Below are 19,526 nucleotides of genomic sequence, written 5' to 3'. Positions count from 1 at the left end.
TACTGGCCAAGTGGTGTGTAGAAGGCAAAGAACAGCAAGGGAAATGTATTCTGCTACAAAGCAAGCAGAAGCCACTTAAAATGTGACACAGAACTTGGAAAAATTCTTTTTTATTCTGGTAAATTGCCTGTTTTGGATCATGGTTTATTGACCCCTCCCACCCACTTCTAGATACACACAAAATTTTGTTTTTCATATTCAAGGGTTTTTCTTTTGCAAAAGTCCTCATAATAATTAGAAATAAATGGCTTCCTAATGACCTTTTTCCTTGGAAAACAATGGTTTAAATTAAAGGAAAAATGTTTTTGCCCAACATACAAACAAACATACAAGAGTTCCATAAAACCCCAAAGTTGGGAGGAAGTAGAACTGCCAGTGGTTTGAGAAAACCACAGCCAGGTTCTTGTGTCCCTATGAAAAGTGTTTTTTTTCTCATTAGACTGGCTTGTTAAACCCTTGTATATTCCAAATGTGTACTATTTAACTGTTTGCTTTTAGCATGATTTCTCCTTTTAAAGATGACAGTATTTAAACCTAGCAACATGTTGTTTTAAGATCAACAGTTTAACAAGAGCAAAATCTGCCTCCCAGACTCAGCTGCCTGCCTTCCTTCCAAAATACTTTGTTCTGAAGAAGCTGATGGCAGTGATAAATGTAAGAGAGTTAGAGCTCTGCAGTTATTGTCAGCAAGTTAGCTTTATGGTTTGGGGATTAGACCTTTGATGTCTTATCAAGTTTCTGCCCTGCGTGAATCAGTTGCTTACTTGATTTAAATTATAAAAAGAAATGCCCTGTTGTGATATTGTCTCATACTGTGTCTTCGTCATTTGAGATGCCCTCCGTGTTCTTTAGTTCCCTGGGAAGAGAAGGCAACCAGCCATATGGAGAGTGGCCAGTTGCCTGCTGATCGTGATAGGCATTAATAGAGTTGCAGAGAAACTCAGATATAGAAAAGCCCCGTTCAGCTGAGCCGTTCTGTCCCCCCACAAAGGGAGATTGTTCCCTACAAGTCTGTAACACAACATCCAGTACTGTTTCGCTTCAGCTTTTGAGGGGGTCCCCCTATTCCTTTAATAATTTCTTTCCTTTTCACTGAGGTAAGAGCTTCTTATGAAGTTGTCTTTTTGAGATTCCCCAGTGGAATTGCTGCTGGACTGGTATGGAGAGCTGGTGGCTGGCTGGGTGTGCGGTGGGAAGAGAGCAGAGGTGAGCTAGGGAGGAGGTCTCCCTTTTGTGATTCCAGGGAACAATGAGGATGGCAATACCTCACCCTGGAGGTGACTGTTTGAGAAGCTGATTTTCAGGCTTTCGTGTGTCCTATGCACTGTACCAGTGGATGAGGAGGTTTCTGGCCTTTGTGACAGAGGTTCAACCTAATGCTTCTTATTTTCAGTTATAGGTCATTGCTCTTAGTTTTATTGTTTTAAGCTACCTCAGACACTTTAAGGGTGTGTGTTGATATTCTTTAATCCTAAAATAAACTCTTCAAATATAGAAATGTTGATCTGGCTTAGATTTTATTTGCATTTTAAAATAGCTTTTCAACATTTTAGAAGCCAAAATATTTTTCATGTGAGCAGCCTTTGAACAAAATTAAAAAGTAAAACGTGTCTATTTTCCCAAATTGTAGCTGTGGTTATTAAAGACACCAACTGGGCAGATTAGCTGTGTGTGAGGGAACTGGCTAACGGGATGGTTGTGCTAGCCCACTTGTATTCTGAAAGTTGGGTCAGTACTCATGAAAAGCTTAAGTAAACTAGAGGATAATTCAATACATAGACAATGCATCCCACTGTTTCTCTGTTTATTTTCTCCCTGTGTGACTTCTGGCAACTGAGAAGAAACACTATAAATGACAGCAACCCGCCAAAGAAAAGATTATGAATAACAATACCACAAGAATGAAGGGCATAAAGTTACCAGTGACTTGGGAAAAATGCAGCACACTGGACACATGACACATCTAGAAACTAGTGGATTGCAGTACATGCAGAACAGAATGCCTTCAGATTAGAAACCCTTGCAATGTGTGTTTCAGTATAAATTTATGGTAGATTGTTTTGTCTCCGGTAACCCAAGGTCTGTTTATCTGTACCTGCGTTACCTTTGCTGGTAATACTCTGAAACCAAGAGAAGTAATGCCACTGGACACAGAGAAAGAAAAACTATATGTTGACTGAAGAAATAAAAAGGCTGAGATCTCTCTAATTAGCAGTTGTACATACATACCAAGGACATCGCCTTCCTGATAAGAGTTGTCTTTTTTCTTTACTGCATTTTTAACAGTGCTGCTTTCAGCACTGTACTTAAGACTGTCATGCTTTTCATCCCAATCTACAGTTCAATTTTCAGGCAACACATACAGCAAGCTGATACTCTAAGTTTGGATACCATTTAACTTTTTTGGTGGTGCAAAATGAAAGAAACCAGCTGTTTATGTTAAACTGGAGTTCAAAGTAACTATAATAATCACAGAAAGATTTTTTTTTTTTGATCCCTGAGAAGCCAGGTAAACTATTTTTTTTGGAAGAAAAGAAAAAAGTTGCAGTCTATTTGTCCTTGCTGTGATGCACTTTTATTACTTCTAAATATCAGCAGTATTAAATGTGTGGGCTGTTTTCATCTATAGTGAATACACTAGACTCAGTTTGCAGAAATGAGTGGTTATGTCAAATATGGAGGACCCCTCATCATGGAAGGGAATGAGTGTAGTCAGATAATTGGCATTTTAGTGTCACTGACAGTGTTTGTCCTGTCTTGAAAATTAAGACCATAAGTTCATTTTTCGCTCTATGGGGTCAATTCCAACAAATCTTTCATACATTGTTTCTGATGCTTAATCTTTGCAGCTTCTGGCATGACTCATTTGAAGTGAGTGCTTTGTGCTTCCAAAGATTATACTGTAGGAACATTCAGATGAATCGGTGAAAGGTCCTTCTGAAAGGGTAGTTCACCAGGGCTGAGTGCTACTCAACAGGAGCCCAAACCTGCTCCTATTAAGTCTATTTACCTTAGTAGGGATGGAACCAGATCCTAGAATTAGGCTATTCGAGGGAATAGCCCTTCAAGAGGTATGATTGCACTACCTTGAAGTTTCTTTTCAAGACAAAGCCAAATGGAGAGGAAAAAAAAGGAAGATTTGGACCCCTTGTTCTTGTAGTGTTTCCTGGTATACTATACTTAGAATGCTTAAACAGTACAGAATACTCTTTTGCTGTAACTTCCCCTACACCTCCAGAAACAAAAGCAATTCAGTTACTTTTTGATCAAAACTATAATAAATAGAACTGGCACTCTTGAACCCCTTACAGGGTCCATTTCCTTCCCACCTCCTAACCCTTCTTTAAATTGGTTGTGGTTCCCCTGCCTCCTAAGTCCCCCCAAATAATTCATCCATAGTAGATTAAAAATACTGAAATACTGTTGAGGCACTAGATCACCTGAAATCTCTTTAACTTAGTGAGCTGTTGGGAGGAACTTTTTTTGTGATATGAATAATGGTAATTATTGGTAATGGTAATTGGATACGGTAATGATGAAACTTGAGATTGCATGTGTAATAAATTGATGTCCATACTTTCTTCAAAGCAGGAAAGAACATGTCACTCAGTTTGCTTCAATTTCAGTTCAGTCCTTCCTAGTTTACATGGTTGCACAACTGAGATGTTTTGCCTTTTTTAGTCGTTTGTGAAGCAGCAGTAAAAATAAGTGACGGATGTGCTGACATTCAGCCCCTCCATCCCTCTGTCAATACAGCAAAGTAGAGCTCACTTAAAAAAACACCTGTTAATGCAATAAACATTTAAAAAATAACATGCCAAAGCAAAACATATCAATCAAAGCACAACTCTGTTTAATAGTAAAATTTCTGTGCTGGTGTAACAAGATGATACTGTAGTTTTGGCAGTGAGTCTCCAAGAGCCCCACTGCACTCTGGGCTCTGAGGGAGTAAAGCACAACACTGCCCTAGCTGAGAGGTAAGTTGGAGCTGACTTTGGATACTGACCCAAGAGCGATTAAAAAACAAACAAACAAACAAAAAAAACAAAAAAAAAAACCAAAAAAACCCCCACACCCAAACACCATCACCACAACAAAACCCAACAACTCCAAACCCCACCTTCCCACTCAGTGAAATTGCACGATGTAGCTGTTTCTTTCAACCATCCTTGCTAAAGTTTACGTGGGAAGAGGTCTGATGTTGTAAGCTACACATGAAGAGTTTTAGGAAATATAATGAGGCAAAGGGGGGGATGTCTGTGTTCAGAGGTTCAACAGGGTCCTTTTCAATGACACAATGTCTCAGCAGGCATTAGAGACAGTTGTCCCTCCTGTGTGCCCCTGCAGATGCACAGATACTTACTGGAGACCTTTGATAAAGTTCTTTTTCGAAACCTAGAGCCCACCTCTGTTTTAGTCATCTGGTACCTGGGACTTTGAATGCTTCTCCCCCTTTGTTTTTCTTTGACACTATGAGCTGAGTTATCTCATAGGACTTCAACCATTTAGAGGAGAGCTAGTTGATCAGACTCTCCAGTTCATAAAGTGGAAGGGACATTTTCTAGGATGTGATTTGTCTTATCCAAAGTCAGGTGAATCTTATCCTAAAGGTGCCAATTTCTAGTTTCCCTAGTCCTACACAGCTAGCTCCACGTTATGAAATCATGATCATAGCTTGCTGCCCTGGAGAGTGCTGCAGTATTCTGGCTGGAATACTAATTTTTTTGTGTGAACAGGGATAAATGAACTTTCAAGAACAGGTGTTCATTTTTAGATGTCTGAGGGAACCTCACTGAAATCAGTAGTCTGCTCACTTGTCTGGTAGTGGTGATTATAATACGAAGATTCTGATTTACACCAAGAACCTTTATGATTGAAAAGAGACACAGAAACATTTTGATGAAGTTCTTTGTAGTAAGTGCAAATGGCATTGCCCACTATAATGGCAGGAATGGGCACATTCTAGCTCATCAGACTAGCATTTGATTAGTCCTGTGTGTGATGGCTTTCTATGTAAATTCTTCCACGCAAGCTTAGCTTTAATGGTGATGTCCTGTCTGTCTGGACAAAGAAGGAGGTCACAGTTTGAAGTAGGCAGCTCTGGGCTTGTCCTGGAAGAGTGGTGAAGGACTGTTTTGCTTCAGTGGGACAGCACAAGGTGAACTGATCTGTTAAAGATAAGTACAGCAGTTATACAGAGTTGTCATTTTGAAGGTATCTTCTGGTATTGTCCTGAATAACTCAAAGAATAAGGATAAGGAGAACTTGGGTTTTCCATACATTTCAGTGCTAGAGTTGAATGTTTTTCCATGGCATTGGGGCGAGGGTAGAGTTTGTTCTGTAAATGTACCTTCTGCTTCATTCCTTGGCAGAAGAGTGATGAAATAAATAGTGAAAAAATGAGTGGTGTTTTAATAGAGCAGATTAACTGAGACAGACTAGCTGGTTAGAGTACTCTCTAAGGTAGACTGTAGCATGTTGATATTTAAACATCATTGCCTTTGAAAAATACATGGGAATATGACTTTACATATTATAGCCTGCCTGTGTGGATATATATACACAATGTTGTATGTGTATATATATACACACACAGACACACACATGCATATGTATCACTATTTTGTAACTCATTTTCCCATTGTAGACGAGCCCAGAGGGAACAAAATTTTCCTAGCTTGGCGATTTCCACATCTGCCCTTCAGGCAGCTATCAGACAGAAACAGGATGGCTACATAAATCACTGTAAATCAGCACATTTTTCAACAGCACAAAGCCCTAAGCACAGAGCCACTTTAGAGTGTGCTGCGCCATAGTTTGTTCGCAGACCTCCCATGCCAGCAGCGGGGAAGTCAGACCATTCTATTCAACATCTTACAGTAACCAGATGCAGGATAAAGAAATTGCCTTTCAAAGCTGTAGTCTGCACTAGGCTTTTCCAAGGAAAACAGTGATGTCTAGCATCCATCTTTTCTCTTCTGCTTGTTTTTCAGACCTTTTGGTCCCTCAGCCCCCCAAGATGAGGTGTTACTCTCCTGTTTTGCAAGCAAGCTTGAGATTCATTTTAGATTCTGAAGCGGTAGTTTTCACTTGGTCAGAGGGAAAGTCTGTATAGCAGTTATAAGGGGTCCCCAAAAAGTAACAGAATAAAAACGTGTTGTCAGTATGTCTAAATACCTAGTGTCAGTGGAGGGTATATAGGTCCAGTGGAAATTGAAGGGGTCTATAAATTGAAGAAAGGTTGAAAACCTCTGAACAATCCAAATCCATGAACCTGAAGGTCTTTCTTTTTCCTAGTGCACAGACTCCAACCTGATCTCACAGAAGAGGATGGAGTTTCTCTCACAGCCAGAAAAGCAGCAGCTTCTGGGTCTTCAGCTGTAGTAGGAAAACTTACATTAGGGCAAAGTAAAAATAGGTTTAGCATAGTTATGAGTTATGCTTTGTGTGCAGCCTGTTTGTATTAAGGATGTCTCTACAGGACTGCAAGTAAACTTTCTTAGATATAAGCTGTCCCAAATTGAAAAAAAAAAAAGTTGGGGAACACTCCCCTGCCTTGCTCAGATCAATCAGGCAGTGGCCTCTGACCAAAGACAATCCACAGCTGTGCACTATATTGTGAAATGTTTAAAAGGCTGTGAGCCAGATTCAATAACTAATCTTTACGCCTCAGCCTAAGTACATCTGTCATCAGCTTTTCCTCCAATGGAGAGAGATGTCTGCGCTCCCCATGACCACGCTGTACCAGTGGTCTCGACTCTTCTGCTTTCTTGCACTGGCAATTTAGCTTGTAGATGTTTCCAGTTGTTGACTCTCTTGCCACGCAGCATTTTTCTCCCGGTGTAATTTGTGATCTGCTTAGGTGGAAAAAGAGTTGCTCTGCACTACAGAGGGTGGGATCACGGGTTTGTGCGTTGGAAATGCCCACGTGTGCGTGTGACTCGGTTCCACCTGAAGACCTCCTCAGCCCTAGCAGTGATGCGATGGCAGAATGTGGACCAGAGGGAATGACGCTGACACCCTGCATAAGAGTGGATAGCCTAAGGTGAAGAGAAGATATGTGTTATGCCATAGCAGTGAACATGTTTATGGACATGTTATCTTGATAAATGGTTTAATAGCACAGTGAAGAAACCATTGGATGCCTACTCTTGAGGTACTGGAAAAACTTTCTCATAGACTGCAACATGTTGCTTGTGGTTGAGGAAATAAGCATCCTGACCATCCACAGCCCAGATGTGGGAAAACAGTGACGAAAACAAAGATGAAAGATAAAGTGTAGCAGACTACTACATACTCTGACAATTCTAGTTTTACCAAACTCCAGTAACAGACAGAGGAAAGATCACTGGGACTGCCAGCAGTATAGGGGGGCACATTTCAACCATTAAGAGCCTTTGGTGTGTGAGACAGTGAAGGAAAATTCTGGAATTCTGTGATGCCTGAAACACATGACAGTAAATAATATTTTATCAATGTTTATATCTGTGAAGGGGGTACATGCAGTTTGTAGTGACTTTGGTTTTATTAACCGAGGTAAACTTAATCAAAATTTTTTCTGACATAGTCCCGTTATCGTTCTTCTCAGAAATACTACCTGGGAATTTAAAGCAGTGCCTAGTATAGAATAGTAGGCCCCTTGGAAATTGGGTGTTGTAAAGTATAATGCTTTGGAAAGACTGAAATAAATTGGAGACTTTAAAATTTTTTTTGTGATATTAAAATGTAAAGTAGGAGATAAGTTAAAGCAACTCTAGTTGAGGAGTCATGCCTGTTAGTTTGTAGAATAAGCTCAAATTTGTAGTAGAACACAATTTTCTGAAACGTGACTAGGCTGGTTTCTGTGCTATTAGGGGCAGGAACACCTCTCTATTAAAAGTGGTTTGCTTTTTAATAGGGTTTAACCATAATTGTCCAGTTTTTGCTGGTTGTTCAAAATAGTTCTACCTCAGGTTGGTCAACTATTGTTGGCTTAATCTCAGTTGCTACGAGCATTCAACAGGAATGCTGCTTTAAGCTTGTCTTTCAGTGAATCACATGTTTGTACAGTAACAGATTTGTTTGTTAAATGAACTTAAAGACAGAAAGAGATGAGCCAGTGTTCAGGGTGAGTTGCCTTCTGGTCCATCTAGAACCATCTTTGTCTCTAAACTGTCCTATTTTAATCAAAAGGAATATTTTTACAGGGAAGTACAGCTCTAAGATGTGCATCAGTGTGATCCCAGTTTTTGTGTCACTGACTCTGCTTGTTCCTGTTTAAACAAATAGCAAATCCCATGAGAAATCCCATAGCCCTTGCTTGTTCCGGCATTTCTATTGCTTTTGCCATAAATTTATCGATTCTTTTGGCATTCCTGCTCCATGTGAGCAAGCAATGCTGATTTGGACTTGTATCATCTTACGGTGCTGTAGTAAAGATGACAAGGGAGTATTTTCCAAATGTCAGTCACATACTTTCTATCTGGTTTTTGTAGGTACATTTGCTAGTCTTTCTTGTATGCTGTCTTTTCTCGCAGTTACTTGCCTTTTTGTCCTTCCTGCTCTTAAATCCCTCAGTTACACTAGGTTGGTGGAAACTGTTTAAATGTGCAACCCAAATTCTCCAGTGAGGTTTGGCTAACCAACAAGCTATTCAAGTGGTTTTGTCTCCCGGGTATGTCTTCATCCTCTGCTTTTCCAGGTTGCTTGAATATCCTTGAACCCATAATTTACCCTAATCTCCTCTAAGGCTTTGAAATAATAAAATACTTAAATAGAACTCTTTGGATAAATGCCCTTTAAAATATAGCTTTATCTGTGAGCTATCGCGCTCTCAAGGGAGTGGATTTTTTTCCTCAGACGATTAAGGGGATTTTCTGTCCACTGTGTTACTGTGGTTTGTCCACTGTGATCAGGCATACCCATCTTAACTCCTGCAACAATTCAAAACAGAAAAGATGCGAAAGTCTGGGAGAAAAAATGGGACAGAGGCTAGACTGTTGCTGTGTGTGATTTTTTTTTTCTTTTTTTTTTTTCTGCTGCCTGGGTTCCGTTCCCTGATCTACCACATGATTTTCTGTGGGTCACGAAGCCTTCCTGTGCTTTTGAAAAATAATTCTCTGCTCAATGGGGATGTTGCGGAGGATAAATTAAGGGTGGCAAAGTGCCTAGCCATTACAGAGGGGGTAGTCTTACACACAGAGAAAGGCTGTACTCAGATCCTTACTTCACAGAATAGGAAGAGGGAGATCACTTGACTTGCCATCACCAAATCCACAGGGGAAGTCTGAGGCAGAGCAGGGGACTGGATCCAATTTTTCTGCCAGAGGCCCCATGTGGTCCATTTTTCCTTGGAAAATCTTTTTCACAGAGTCCTGCAGATGCCTCCCAGGTGAGAAAGGGAGGCTTGGAGGACCTCCCTGGGGCCCCCGCGCTGCAGCTCATCGGGGCACTGGGGCAGGCCCTGGAGACCACAGAATTTGGAGTGGTCAGCATCATGGAAACCTGTCTTCACTGTTGTTTGTTTTGCAGGTGAAAGGAGATGACGTCAGTTTTTCTCCCTTCCCACTTAGCTCGGCTAATTATTAATTTCTGTCAGCAAGAAGGATCTGCAAAACAGCACCGAAATGGGGGGAAAAGGAACATCTCTTCTCCACTTTTCGAGCTCTATAGCTAAATTCCAGGAAGAAAGGTTTTTGGGGATTATGTGTAACTTGTGAATAATTTGCTTCTAAAGCTAATTATTGTTAAAAATGAAAAATTGCTCAGAAATGTCAGGAAAAGGAAGCTTTCCTTTTTATGTTACTGCGCCACTAAAACATAAAAATTCTGGTCAAAATCCTACCATATGACTATTATTTTAAAGTGATACCTTTGAGATTGTCTCTCCATTTTCAAGCATACTCTCCAGAAAGATGTCTGCATTTCTTCACGTTAAGTGGTAGGAAATGCAAATAGACCACAGTTTAAGTATGAAGATTATGGAGATTTATGACTCTATACATTTTTTTGTGTAATAAAATGCAGGGAAACTATATGTAGCAAATGTTTTCTGATTTGTTTAGCTTGTACGACTCTTCCCTGTTCAAGTACTACTCTGTCCTCTTTTTTTTTCTTGACATTTTGCTCCTAGTAGTCTCAGTTTCTAATCTGAATTTCAAAATTTTTTGTACTTGAGGCTTATGATGATGAAGTAGCAGCAATGAATCCAGTGCTTCAACTGGATGAAGACCTTTTCTCAGGTGCCTCCTAATGATTAGGAGAATTATTATCTCCTGGTAGATATATGCCTTGCTTAGTTTTGTGCTTATTTAGAAACAGCAAAAGGATAGACATTCATCTGGGGATTTACTGAGTTCACCTCCTCCCTAGTCCCTGCTTTTCAGGAGCTCAGAAGATAAAGTACTAGCTTTGGTTTTGGCTGTCTTTGTTTTTGGCAGGCATGCAGCAGCATCAGAACCGATGAGTTTTTTGGCAGCGTGTTTCAGGGTGAGCAGCTCCTGCTTTTCACAGTGCCAAGGATGATGCCAAACTTATGAGCCTTGCCTGCAGTCTTGGGGGTGGAGGGATAAACAGTTAGAACATTTTCAGTGTGGCTTTGTGGCAGTCTAGAAAGGGGAGTGTCTCTTGAAATTCATAATGGGAACAACCTAAATTACTTCTGTCAGCCTATCGCCTCTCACCCTCTTCTGGAGGAGATGAGAGGGAATTTCTGAGAAAGAGGGAATGTGTGGTGCAATGGGCAGAACCAACAGGGTTTGTGCAGCAGGGACTTTGCAGGGCTCTCCAGTGTGAGAGGAGGACATGAACTGCCCTGTGACAGTCCAGAAAAAAAATACTATAGCCCATGAGTGACCCACACTGGTGCAAGGACAGCCCCCAGGGACTGTGGCCTGTGGGCAACCCATGCTGGGGCAGGGACACCCCTGGGGATTTGCAGTCATGGGCAACACATGCCAGGGCTCAAAGCATGCTCAAAACACCAGTCAGAAGTTTTTTGTGGTTGGTAACAAATAAAATTATTTGGCTCCAGACTGTTTTGCACATAGCCTGTTTCAGGTTTTGTCTTTTCTGCTCGTCCATGGTGGGGCACTTTAGAGTGGCAGGTGAGCCTCATAGAATCATCATAGCATCATTTAGGTTGGAAAAGACCTTTGAGGTCATCGAGTCCAACCATTAACTTAGCACTACCAAGGGCAGCACTAAACCATGTCCCTAAGCACCACATTCACATGTCTTTTAAATACCTCCAGAGATGGTGACTCCACCACTTCCCTGGGCAGCCTGTTCCAGTGCTTGACAACCCTTTTGGTGAAGAAATTTTTCTTAATATCCAATCTAAACCTCCCCTGGTGCAACTTGAGGCCATTTCCTCTTGTCCTACTGCTTGTTACTTGGGAGAAGACACCAAGACTCCTTTCAGGTAGTTGTAGAGAGCGATAAGGTCTCCCCTCAGCCTCCTTTTCTCCAGGCTAAACAACCCCAGTTCCCTCAGCTGCTCCTCAGAAGACTTGTGCTCCAGGCCCCTCACCAGCTTCATTGCCCTTCTCTGACACACTCCAGCACCTCAGTGTTGTTCTTGTAGTGAGGAGCCCCAAACTGAACACAGTATTGGAGGTGGAGCCTCACCAGTGCTGAGTACAGGGGGATGATCACTTCTCTGCTCTTGCTGGCCACACTATTTCTGATACAAGCCAGGATGCCGTTGGCCTTCTTGGCCACCTGGGCACACTGCTGGCTCATATCCAGCCGGCTGTCAACCAGCACCCCCAGGTCTTTCTTTGCTGGGCAGCTTTCCAGCCACTCTTCCCCAAGCCTGTAGCGTTGCATGGGGTTGTCATGACCGAAGTGCAGGACTCCATTGTGCATGTTATAAGAATGGTCTCAGTAGAAAAACTGCAAGCTTATAACATTTCCCTTTTCAATCTTGGCATGTATTTTTATAGGCAATCATATGCACAAATACAAGTATTTCTATAAAATGTATCTGAAATTTCTGTTTTGTTGATAAGTCTTTAGATTTTGAATATGAGCATTGCAAGAATAAGTGATCTGTTGTGTTTATAAGGTGCTTCATAAGATTCTCCTACCTCGCTCATTTTCTCGTCAGACCTCTTGCACTGAGGCCATTGGAGATATTATGGGTACAACTTTAGATGAGTATTGATGTTAATAATCCTATTTGGATCTTAGAACAGACTTTTCAGCTTGTTATTGTAGACTAGTTAATACATAGCTAATAAAATAGACAAGTTTCCATAGCTGTCTCATTTTTGTTGTGAAGAATATTTTTGCTATCACTGTTTTTGGTCTAAAGACTCCAAGCTGCTGTTCTCAGCTTCATAATGGTTGAAGGAGATTCAGAGATTTCCTAATTGTGATAGTGGGTTTAGTGTATGTTACAGAAATGTTGCAATCGCTACCACTTCAAAGCAGCAGCTGAATAACCCCAGATACGATGAATCAGCTAGTATTTGAATAGGCTAAAAAGGCAGAGCTTGCTTTTCAGTTTTGGGTAATATTTGTATGTCTTCCCTGGGGAAGGGGATCACAGAGCAGTTTTTTGCATGGGGAGAGCATTCCTACAGCATTAATTTATTTTTTCTAGTTTTTGAGAGTGGACCAAGACAAAGACAGAGAATGCAGCCTGGACTGTGCAGGTTCCCCTCAGAAATCACTTTGTGCATCTGATGGAAGAACTTTTCTGTCCCGGTGTGAATTTCAACGAGCAAAATGCAAAGACCCTCAGCTGGAAATAGCCTACCGGGGCAACTGCAAAGGTGAGCAAATCAAAGTTTCTCTTGACCATAATGAAAAATAATAGACTAAATACTTTTTGAAAATGTCTTTGTATTTAAGAGTCCTGTACTTGAAGGGGTTTCTAAAAGCAAGTAGGTTGAAATCCATCCTGTTAATTTTATAACAATATGCTACCTAAGGATAAATTAATCTTCATCCATCAGCAAAAGTATGACTTCTCCACCCATTTATGCTATAATAAGTCACTATTACGGAAATTGCAAGGTTAGGTCCTTGTTCTGAAGGACCATATCATTGGCAGGCTCAGAGTAATTCTCAAGATAGTTATCTCCTGAGGTTTCTTGTCTACTGCAGTTTGGTATTTTGAGTTAGAGATGGCCAAATTCAGTCATCTGTTTCCTAACTGCAGTCATTTAGTCGGGGGGGGGGAGAGAAGAGGAAAAGAAAAAAAGGAAAAAAAAAAAAAGGTTTATAATGCTTAGAGCCCTCACAGGCTACTTCTACCTACGTTATCCACTCTTTCCCTTCTGATCTCTGTTTAGAGAAACTGTGTAACATGCAACCGTAGCTCTTCAGTTCCAATACCTGGGAAGTATTCACAGTTAAATTTTTTCACTTTCATAGTAGCCTGGTGCTAGAGAACACAGTTCCTTACTGAAGTGTAGGATGATGCCCAACACAATGATCTTCTTTCTAAAGTGTAAGAATAGCAGTGGTCATAAAGATTTACTTTCCCTTTCTCTCTGCCCAAAAGAGGGGGGCGGGGGGGAAAGAAAACCCCAGGGACCAACCACACTGATTCAACCTCTAGGAGGCAATTTTCCACATCATCTCTCTCCATTAGCTCCAGCAAACCTCTGAAGCATCAAGACTGCTTCAAAGAGACATTCTGTCTCATCTTCTGCCTGGGTGAAATACTATGCTCATTCTTCAGCCCTTTCATAATAAGCCATTGTATTAGCTGATGGATCTATTTACTGTTGTGAACAAGGATAACATAATGAAGCTACCTGAGCCAAAGCTTTTGTTACACTCAGGAACAGCAGAGAGAGTTATTGTGCACTTTGTATTTGTCCATTTTATACATTAGAGCGTTATACACTTTTATGGAAATCAGTTTTGAGTGTTTTTCTTTATTGTTTTTTCCTCTTACCATATTGACAATGTCATCTGCAAGAAATTTTTTCCATAAAATGCGTTGAATTGCCCTACTGAAGGTGTCCTTAGCGATGCTGGCAAATTTTTCTGCAGTCAACAACTACAATTTGGAGAAGTGCTCACCTGCTGTTTATTTATTAGTGAATAGTGTGTCAGTACAAATGTAGGCTTGGAATTAAACATCTCATGCAGCTTAAGTATTGCTCATAGAAAGTACACACCATGCCTTCATCAATCAGCTGTTTTTAATCTTTCAATTAAATGAATGCAAACATCCCTCTAATGTTTAAATATTTTTTCCTTTGATTGGCAATAGACACATGATTGCCAATAATGTACTTGGTCAATAACAGCAAGAGACCAGTGCTCTTTTAAATTTTACATTTTCATAGTATTTCTTATTCCATCAAAGCAGTCTTAAGTTTTGAAGTGACCAGTGTCTTTATTCCTACCCATGGCTGCAATCATCAGAAATATTTCAAGCTGTAAAAACAAGTTTTAGAGAAGAAAAAGATGATTCATTGGCCTAGCTGCAAGTTTCAGTTTTAGCATTGCTAGAGCTACTTTTGATAGTCCCATCAAACATTCTACTGAAAGAGCTAAGGAAGTCCTCAGATTAAGACCTCTTTTGAGCCAGTTGCTTTTGAGTGGTGAAATTTGTTGTTGCAGGTGATGCTTGACCAAAGAGCGGAGGGTTATTTTAGTAGGGCTAACCAAAAAGTGATGGTTCCATTTCAGCACAACTTCCAAGGTTTCAGAATTTGCTTTCATTCTGTGTTTTCTTTTGGAAATGTTCACCTGTCCTCCTAAAAAAACAGACAGCCAACCCCACCCCCAGCCCCCCATTAAAACATTGGTTTTGAAGCAAGTTTTGAGGTGGCTAATGCAGGAAAAAGGGAAAGAAACATGCACATTTGCTTGTGGAAGTTATGAAGGGGGAAAAGAGATGCTTCTTGGTGTAGGTTTCACAACTTTAAATCTGTGTCTGATATTCACTCATTGTTGATCAGACAAGGCAGTCTCAACGTCTGTGTCTGTCTGTCTCCTGTCTTCTTCTCAGGTAAAAATCCCTGTTCACCGCACAAAAATCTTGTCTGAAAATTAAATACTTCCAGGTACCATTTTAATTAGTTGAAAACATGGTCACCAGCTTTTTTTTGGGGGTTCAGTCTATTCACTAGAAATCTAAACACCTTGACAGTTTATGTTGACAGCCTTTTGGAACAATTTTGAGTCCATCATTTCTTGTTTATATGTTCAGAACTGTGATTTCTTTTTACATCCATACAGAAGTTTGAACTACTACCAGGCTGATGACTGCTTTCTCTGTATCTTTTTTCCTAGGAAAGCCAGATTTAGTTAGACTGTCTTTTCTCCTCCTCACCTATTCTCAACATTTGTCTCATCTATTTGGTTTTGGTCAATTAAATACTAAAATTGCACAGGGGTAGTTTGCTTTAAATATGCTTGCTTTCCTTTCTTAATCCAAGTTTTGTTCACAGCAACAGTGCTCAGCCCAGGTAATTCTTTAGCATTGCAAAGGAAACCATTTTTAGATTCTGGATCTTAAAACTAAATGACAGAAAACTGGCAGAATTTAAACCATTTTCTTTTCTTGCACTCCTGTCCTTCTAGTTCCTGATGGCTGCAGCTGAGATCAAAACAGCTTAAATAAACCTGAAAATGAAGGAACCCTGAACCTTCCTCTCAGTTCTGAAAAACAACTCACGTTTGACAAAATAAGCATCAAAATAGGCTGTTCTGATAGTGTTTTTTCCTGAAGATGTTACAAAGTTTTATACTATTTCTCATTTTTTTGCAGTCCACTTCCAAGCAGTGCTGGAATCCATTGCTGAGCTTGGAAATGCTATAAGAAGTTACAATCTCATAAAATTTCCAGCCTGCTTTTGCAGTTTCAAAGGTCTCAAATAATCTGCGTACACTGTAGATGAACATCCACGTTTTGGGATAGTTTTCCAAACAAAATCTTAAACTCTGAAGTTCTGGAGATTTGCCACTTGCTTGACACAGACATTTACTGTGCAATGAGATTGTGAATCTAATAAATAATCGTATGTTGACAGCTGAGAAATATTATTTGTGTTAAGGGGACCGTTAAAATATCACCGGTGATGAGGATCCACTACATGCGCACACAAACGCTTCACAGTAAATCTGGCCCAGCACAGCCAAAGCAACAAAACGTACAAGAAGTGGAGAAGCAATATGATTGCTTATAAACTGGCCAGAAAGACACGGAGGCTATGTCTATGCTAATTAATTAAGCAGTGCCAGGACACAGCAGGACTGCCTATACCGGTCCCTGTTGCACTCTGAGCACGGGCCAGCTCGTACCTTCCCGAGGACCATATCTGTGTGGCTCAGGGTTGATGGGCCAGGGTCTGTTCCCAGTAGGCAGCATGCACAGAGCCACCTTCTTTTAGGGTTTTAGGGCTGTTCCACCTGCAAACTGAGGCCAGCTACTCTTGCAGGACTGCTCTGGCACGTGCCAGGGTAGATTATTCCTATGACTGATACAAACTCGGACAGGAGTCCTTTGAGCGCTCAGCCTTGTTCCCTCCAGTATGGCTGGGGAGGATGGGACTGGAGAGCTCTGGGTGTCACACAGGAAGGCTTTGCAACTTAGGGAACCGAGCCTTCGATGCTCTTTGTTAGTGCGTGCAAAAAGTACAAGTTGAAGTTTCTTCGTCTTGAAAATGGGACCAAATGTGCAGAAGTATCATGTCTACAGAAAAAAAAGAAAAAAGAGGGAAAAGCATTATTCTAAAAAGGAAAAAAAAAAAAACCTTTTAATTTATATCCCTGAATGATGGAGTTGCCCATTGTGAGTAGGAAGTGTTGCCCAGCACTGCAGTCTCCTGCAGGGCCAATAGCTACAGTTTTACATTTAATGGGGATTTTATGTGATTTGGAACATGGTATAGGTTACTGCAAAAGGCTATGCTGGTATGGAAACTAAAATGCACAAGACATCAGCTAAAAGCCTCTTCCCTAGCAGAAATGGGTGAGGCATTGCTAAGTGAGGTTCTCCTCTTTTATCTTATAATGTAAAGCTGAATGTCTGTTACAAATCATTACTGATTTGTCAGATGAGACTACCTGAAACAAGTTGTTTTGTTTTTTTTCATGGAGCATCTTGTACATCCCACATGAAGAGGTCTGGGTTGTTTTGTGTTTTTTTTTTCCTTCGTTAACTGTTCAGAATTACTCTGTAAAATTGAGTCTTGTCACTGTAGAACAGCATTGTACAAAGAATATTCAAATTTTCTATTGTCACGAAAATTTTGCATTATAAATACAAAAAAAAAGAGAGAATGCTTCAACTCATTTCTGCAGACTCCTATCAGGTTTGCTACCTATTTATTCTGCACTACTGAACAAGTTTTTTCCCACGAAGTTTGAAAATGTGAACTCATATTTTTCCTACAGCAGTTTTCAAATAATTTTAGGCTTTTCAAGTAGTTTTCTGTGGCAGTAAATAATGTGTATTAACTTTGAAACCTAAAATTATGATGCTGGGTGGAGGCGAGTGGGGTTGAAGGGTTTTTTTCAATGAAACTGCCTTTTTTTGACATGACAACAAGCTTTAGTCCTAGCTGGCTTAGTGGAAGATTTTTCTGTGGGATTAATGGAGTTTTTCAGACTTCAGAAACTTTGAATAACTCCATTCCTATTGAACAGCTTTTCATCTCCCATCTCGGCAACTTCAGGTCTCAAGTGTAGAAGGTCTGCTAGCTGATTGCATCTTCTTCAAAGCGAGCAACCTCTGTACCAGGGGTGTGTAGTGGAGGGATCACGGTTTTTCTCTCTAATGGACCATCAAGCCACAGTGACTAGTGGCCACCAGCAGTTCCATTTGCTGTTTTGCTAATGGTGTAAGGGTGAATTGGAACAGGTGGCACTGTAGTTCATCTGGGGTAGTTTGAACTTTATTTAAGCATTTAAGCTCTTTATATGAATGTTTGCCGAGATTCAGGCAGCTTCTCAGGAGGAAGCTGAAGAGCATGTGCAGTGCTGTGACTGAATTTTGGATGTCTGTGGCTACTGGGAATGTTTCCCCTGAACCACAGAGCCTCTATCTCCCATGGAGATGTCCTTCTTAGAGTTAGCTAAGAGGAGTTCCTGTTGGTTTAACTAAAGTTTGCCCTGAAAGTGGTCTGCAAGCTTTGCAGGATAATGCACTGAAAAATACCTCCCCCTCCCTCCCCCCCCTTTTCTTGTTCCTTAACATTAAGAATACTTGTTCCCTGTCTGAGTTTGTTTTTAAGTGAATGTACCAGGCCCATAATTGGGGCATTGGAGACTAATATTCTGAATGTATTAAGCAAGTGGCTCAGTAATAATATTTGGCATTCTTACATTGTGATCAATGGAAAAACAAATTCACATGTGCAGTCCTGCCAGCATACCTCTGCCCTAACACAGAGCTCTTGAAAGGTCCCAGCTGACGTGTGTGGATTTTCTGGCTTCTCTACCAATGCCTCACTAAAATAGGACTTCTCTAATGGCTGGAGGTTTGATACAAATTGTTGATCACTATAAAATTTCAGCTGCCAACTCACATCACATTTTCTTACTTCACTGTCATCACGTAGCAGCAATGCGGGTTTACAGGCGACTATTAAACTGGACTTGGGACACATCCCTGAGCAGTCTGTACTCAAAATGGCAATGTAAGGAGCTTCACACAGAGTGATATTTAATTCGTGAGTCGCTTGGCATTTAGTCTGGCTGGCACTCAGAGTAAGTTATGTATTCAGTATTTGCAGAGGTGGCCCCAGCAGGGCCTTGCTGCGTCGTGAGCACACCAAGGAGAGCCATTACACACAGTAGTGTCATTGTTATTCTATAACTGTGTAGATCCCCTTTCCCCATTGGAAACCCTAGATAGCTCATGTTTAGCTTAATTCATTTATGGTATCTTAAAGAGCCTGGCTGTTTAAAAATGCCATTCTTTTATGGGCTATCATAGACATAACAAAAGGTACTATCTTCATTCTCACAATCCACATAAAGAACTGAAGCACATCAAAATATGAGTGGAATTTCCCATAAAGAGGTACTTTGCTATTTGCTATTTACTTTCCTTAAAGAGAGAAACACTCAGCATTTGTTTCATTAAAAAGGGGCTTTCAGCAATAGTGAAAAGTTTCACTCATTTGAACTACTCGTACAAGGAGTTAATGAATGGATTAAGGGCATGCTTAAATAATTGGAAATGATATGCATTAAGGTTGCTTTCTGGTTTTGGATAAATATGCTGATATGATTTTCCCTTTGGGAAGGGAAAGGAGGCATTGCTGGGCAGTGGTTGTTTTGAGCTCGTAAATTAATCTTGGCCCCATAAGTCATGAATCTAAGCATCCTTTAGGGAAATGTCGCTGTTGCCTCTTAGCTAAAGAACTGGGTTGTGAATGGGGGATGTGTTTTCTGGGTGCACGCCTTATCCTGTGTTCCCACGGAGGCTGCCCTCAAGCTCGTGTTCGTTTGCCAGGTGTGAGCTCCACGTGTGCTCGCGGTGCCCGAGCATGACCCGTGGGTCGGCGTGTCAGCAGGGACGTGGGCTTGGCCAGTCCGCCCGCTGCCAGGCAGGCAGCTCCGTGGGGCAG

The 19,526-nt window shown here is 40.9% G+C and overlaps 1 protein-coding gene across 3 annotated transcripts in view; it reads left to right on the top strand.

Moving 5' to 3' along the window:
- SMOC2 (SPARC related modular calcium binding 2) overlaps positions 1–19,526 on the top strand; it is a 149,604-nt gene that overhangs the window by 33,790 nt on the left and 96,288 nt on the right. For all 3 annotated transcript variants that reach the window (XM_075043346.1, XM_075043347.1, XM_075043348.1), the window contains exon 2: positions 12,587–12,758. In XM_075043346.1, the coding sequence (XP_074899447.1) occupies positions 12,587–12,758 (172 nt within the window). The remainder of the gene's footprint in view (positions 1–12,586; positions 12,759–19,526) is intronic.

This window comes from Buteo buteo, chromosome 12 (assembly GCF_964188355.1).
Source record: "Buteo buteo chromosome 12, bButBut1.hap1.1, whole genome shotgun sequence".
NCBI classification, from domain to species: Eukaryota; Metazoa; Chordata; class Aves; order Accipitriformes; family Accipitridae; genus Buteo; species Buteo buteo.
Note: the sequence above shows the minus strand (reverse complement) of the source record. Positions and strands in the feature narration are given on the sequence as shown.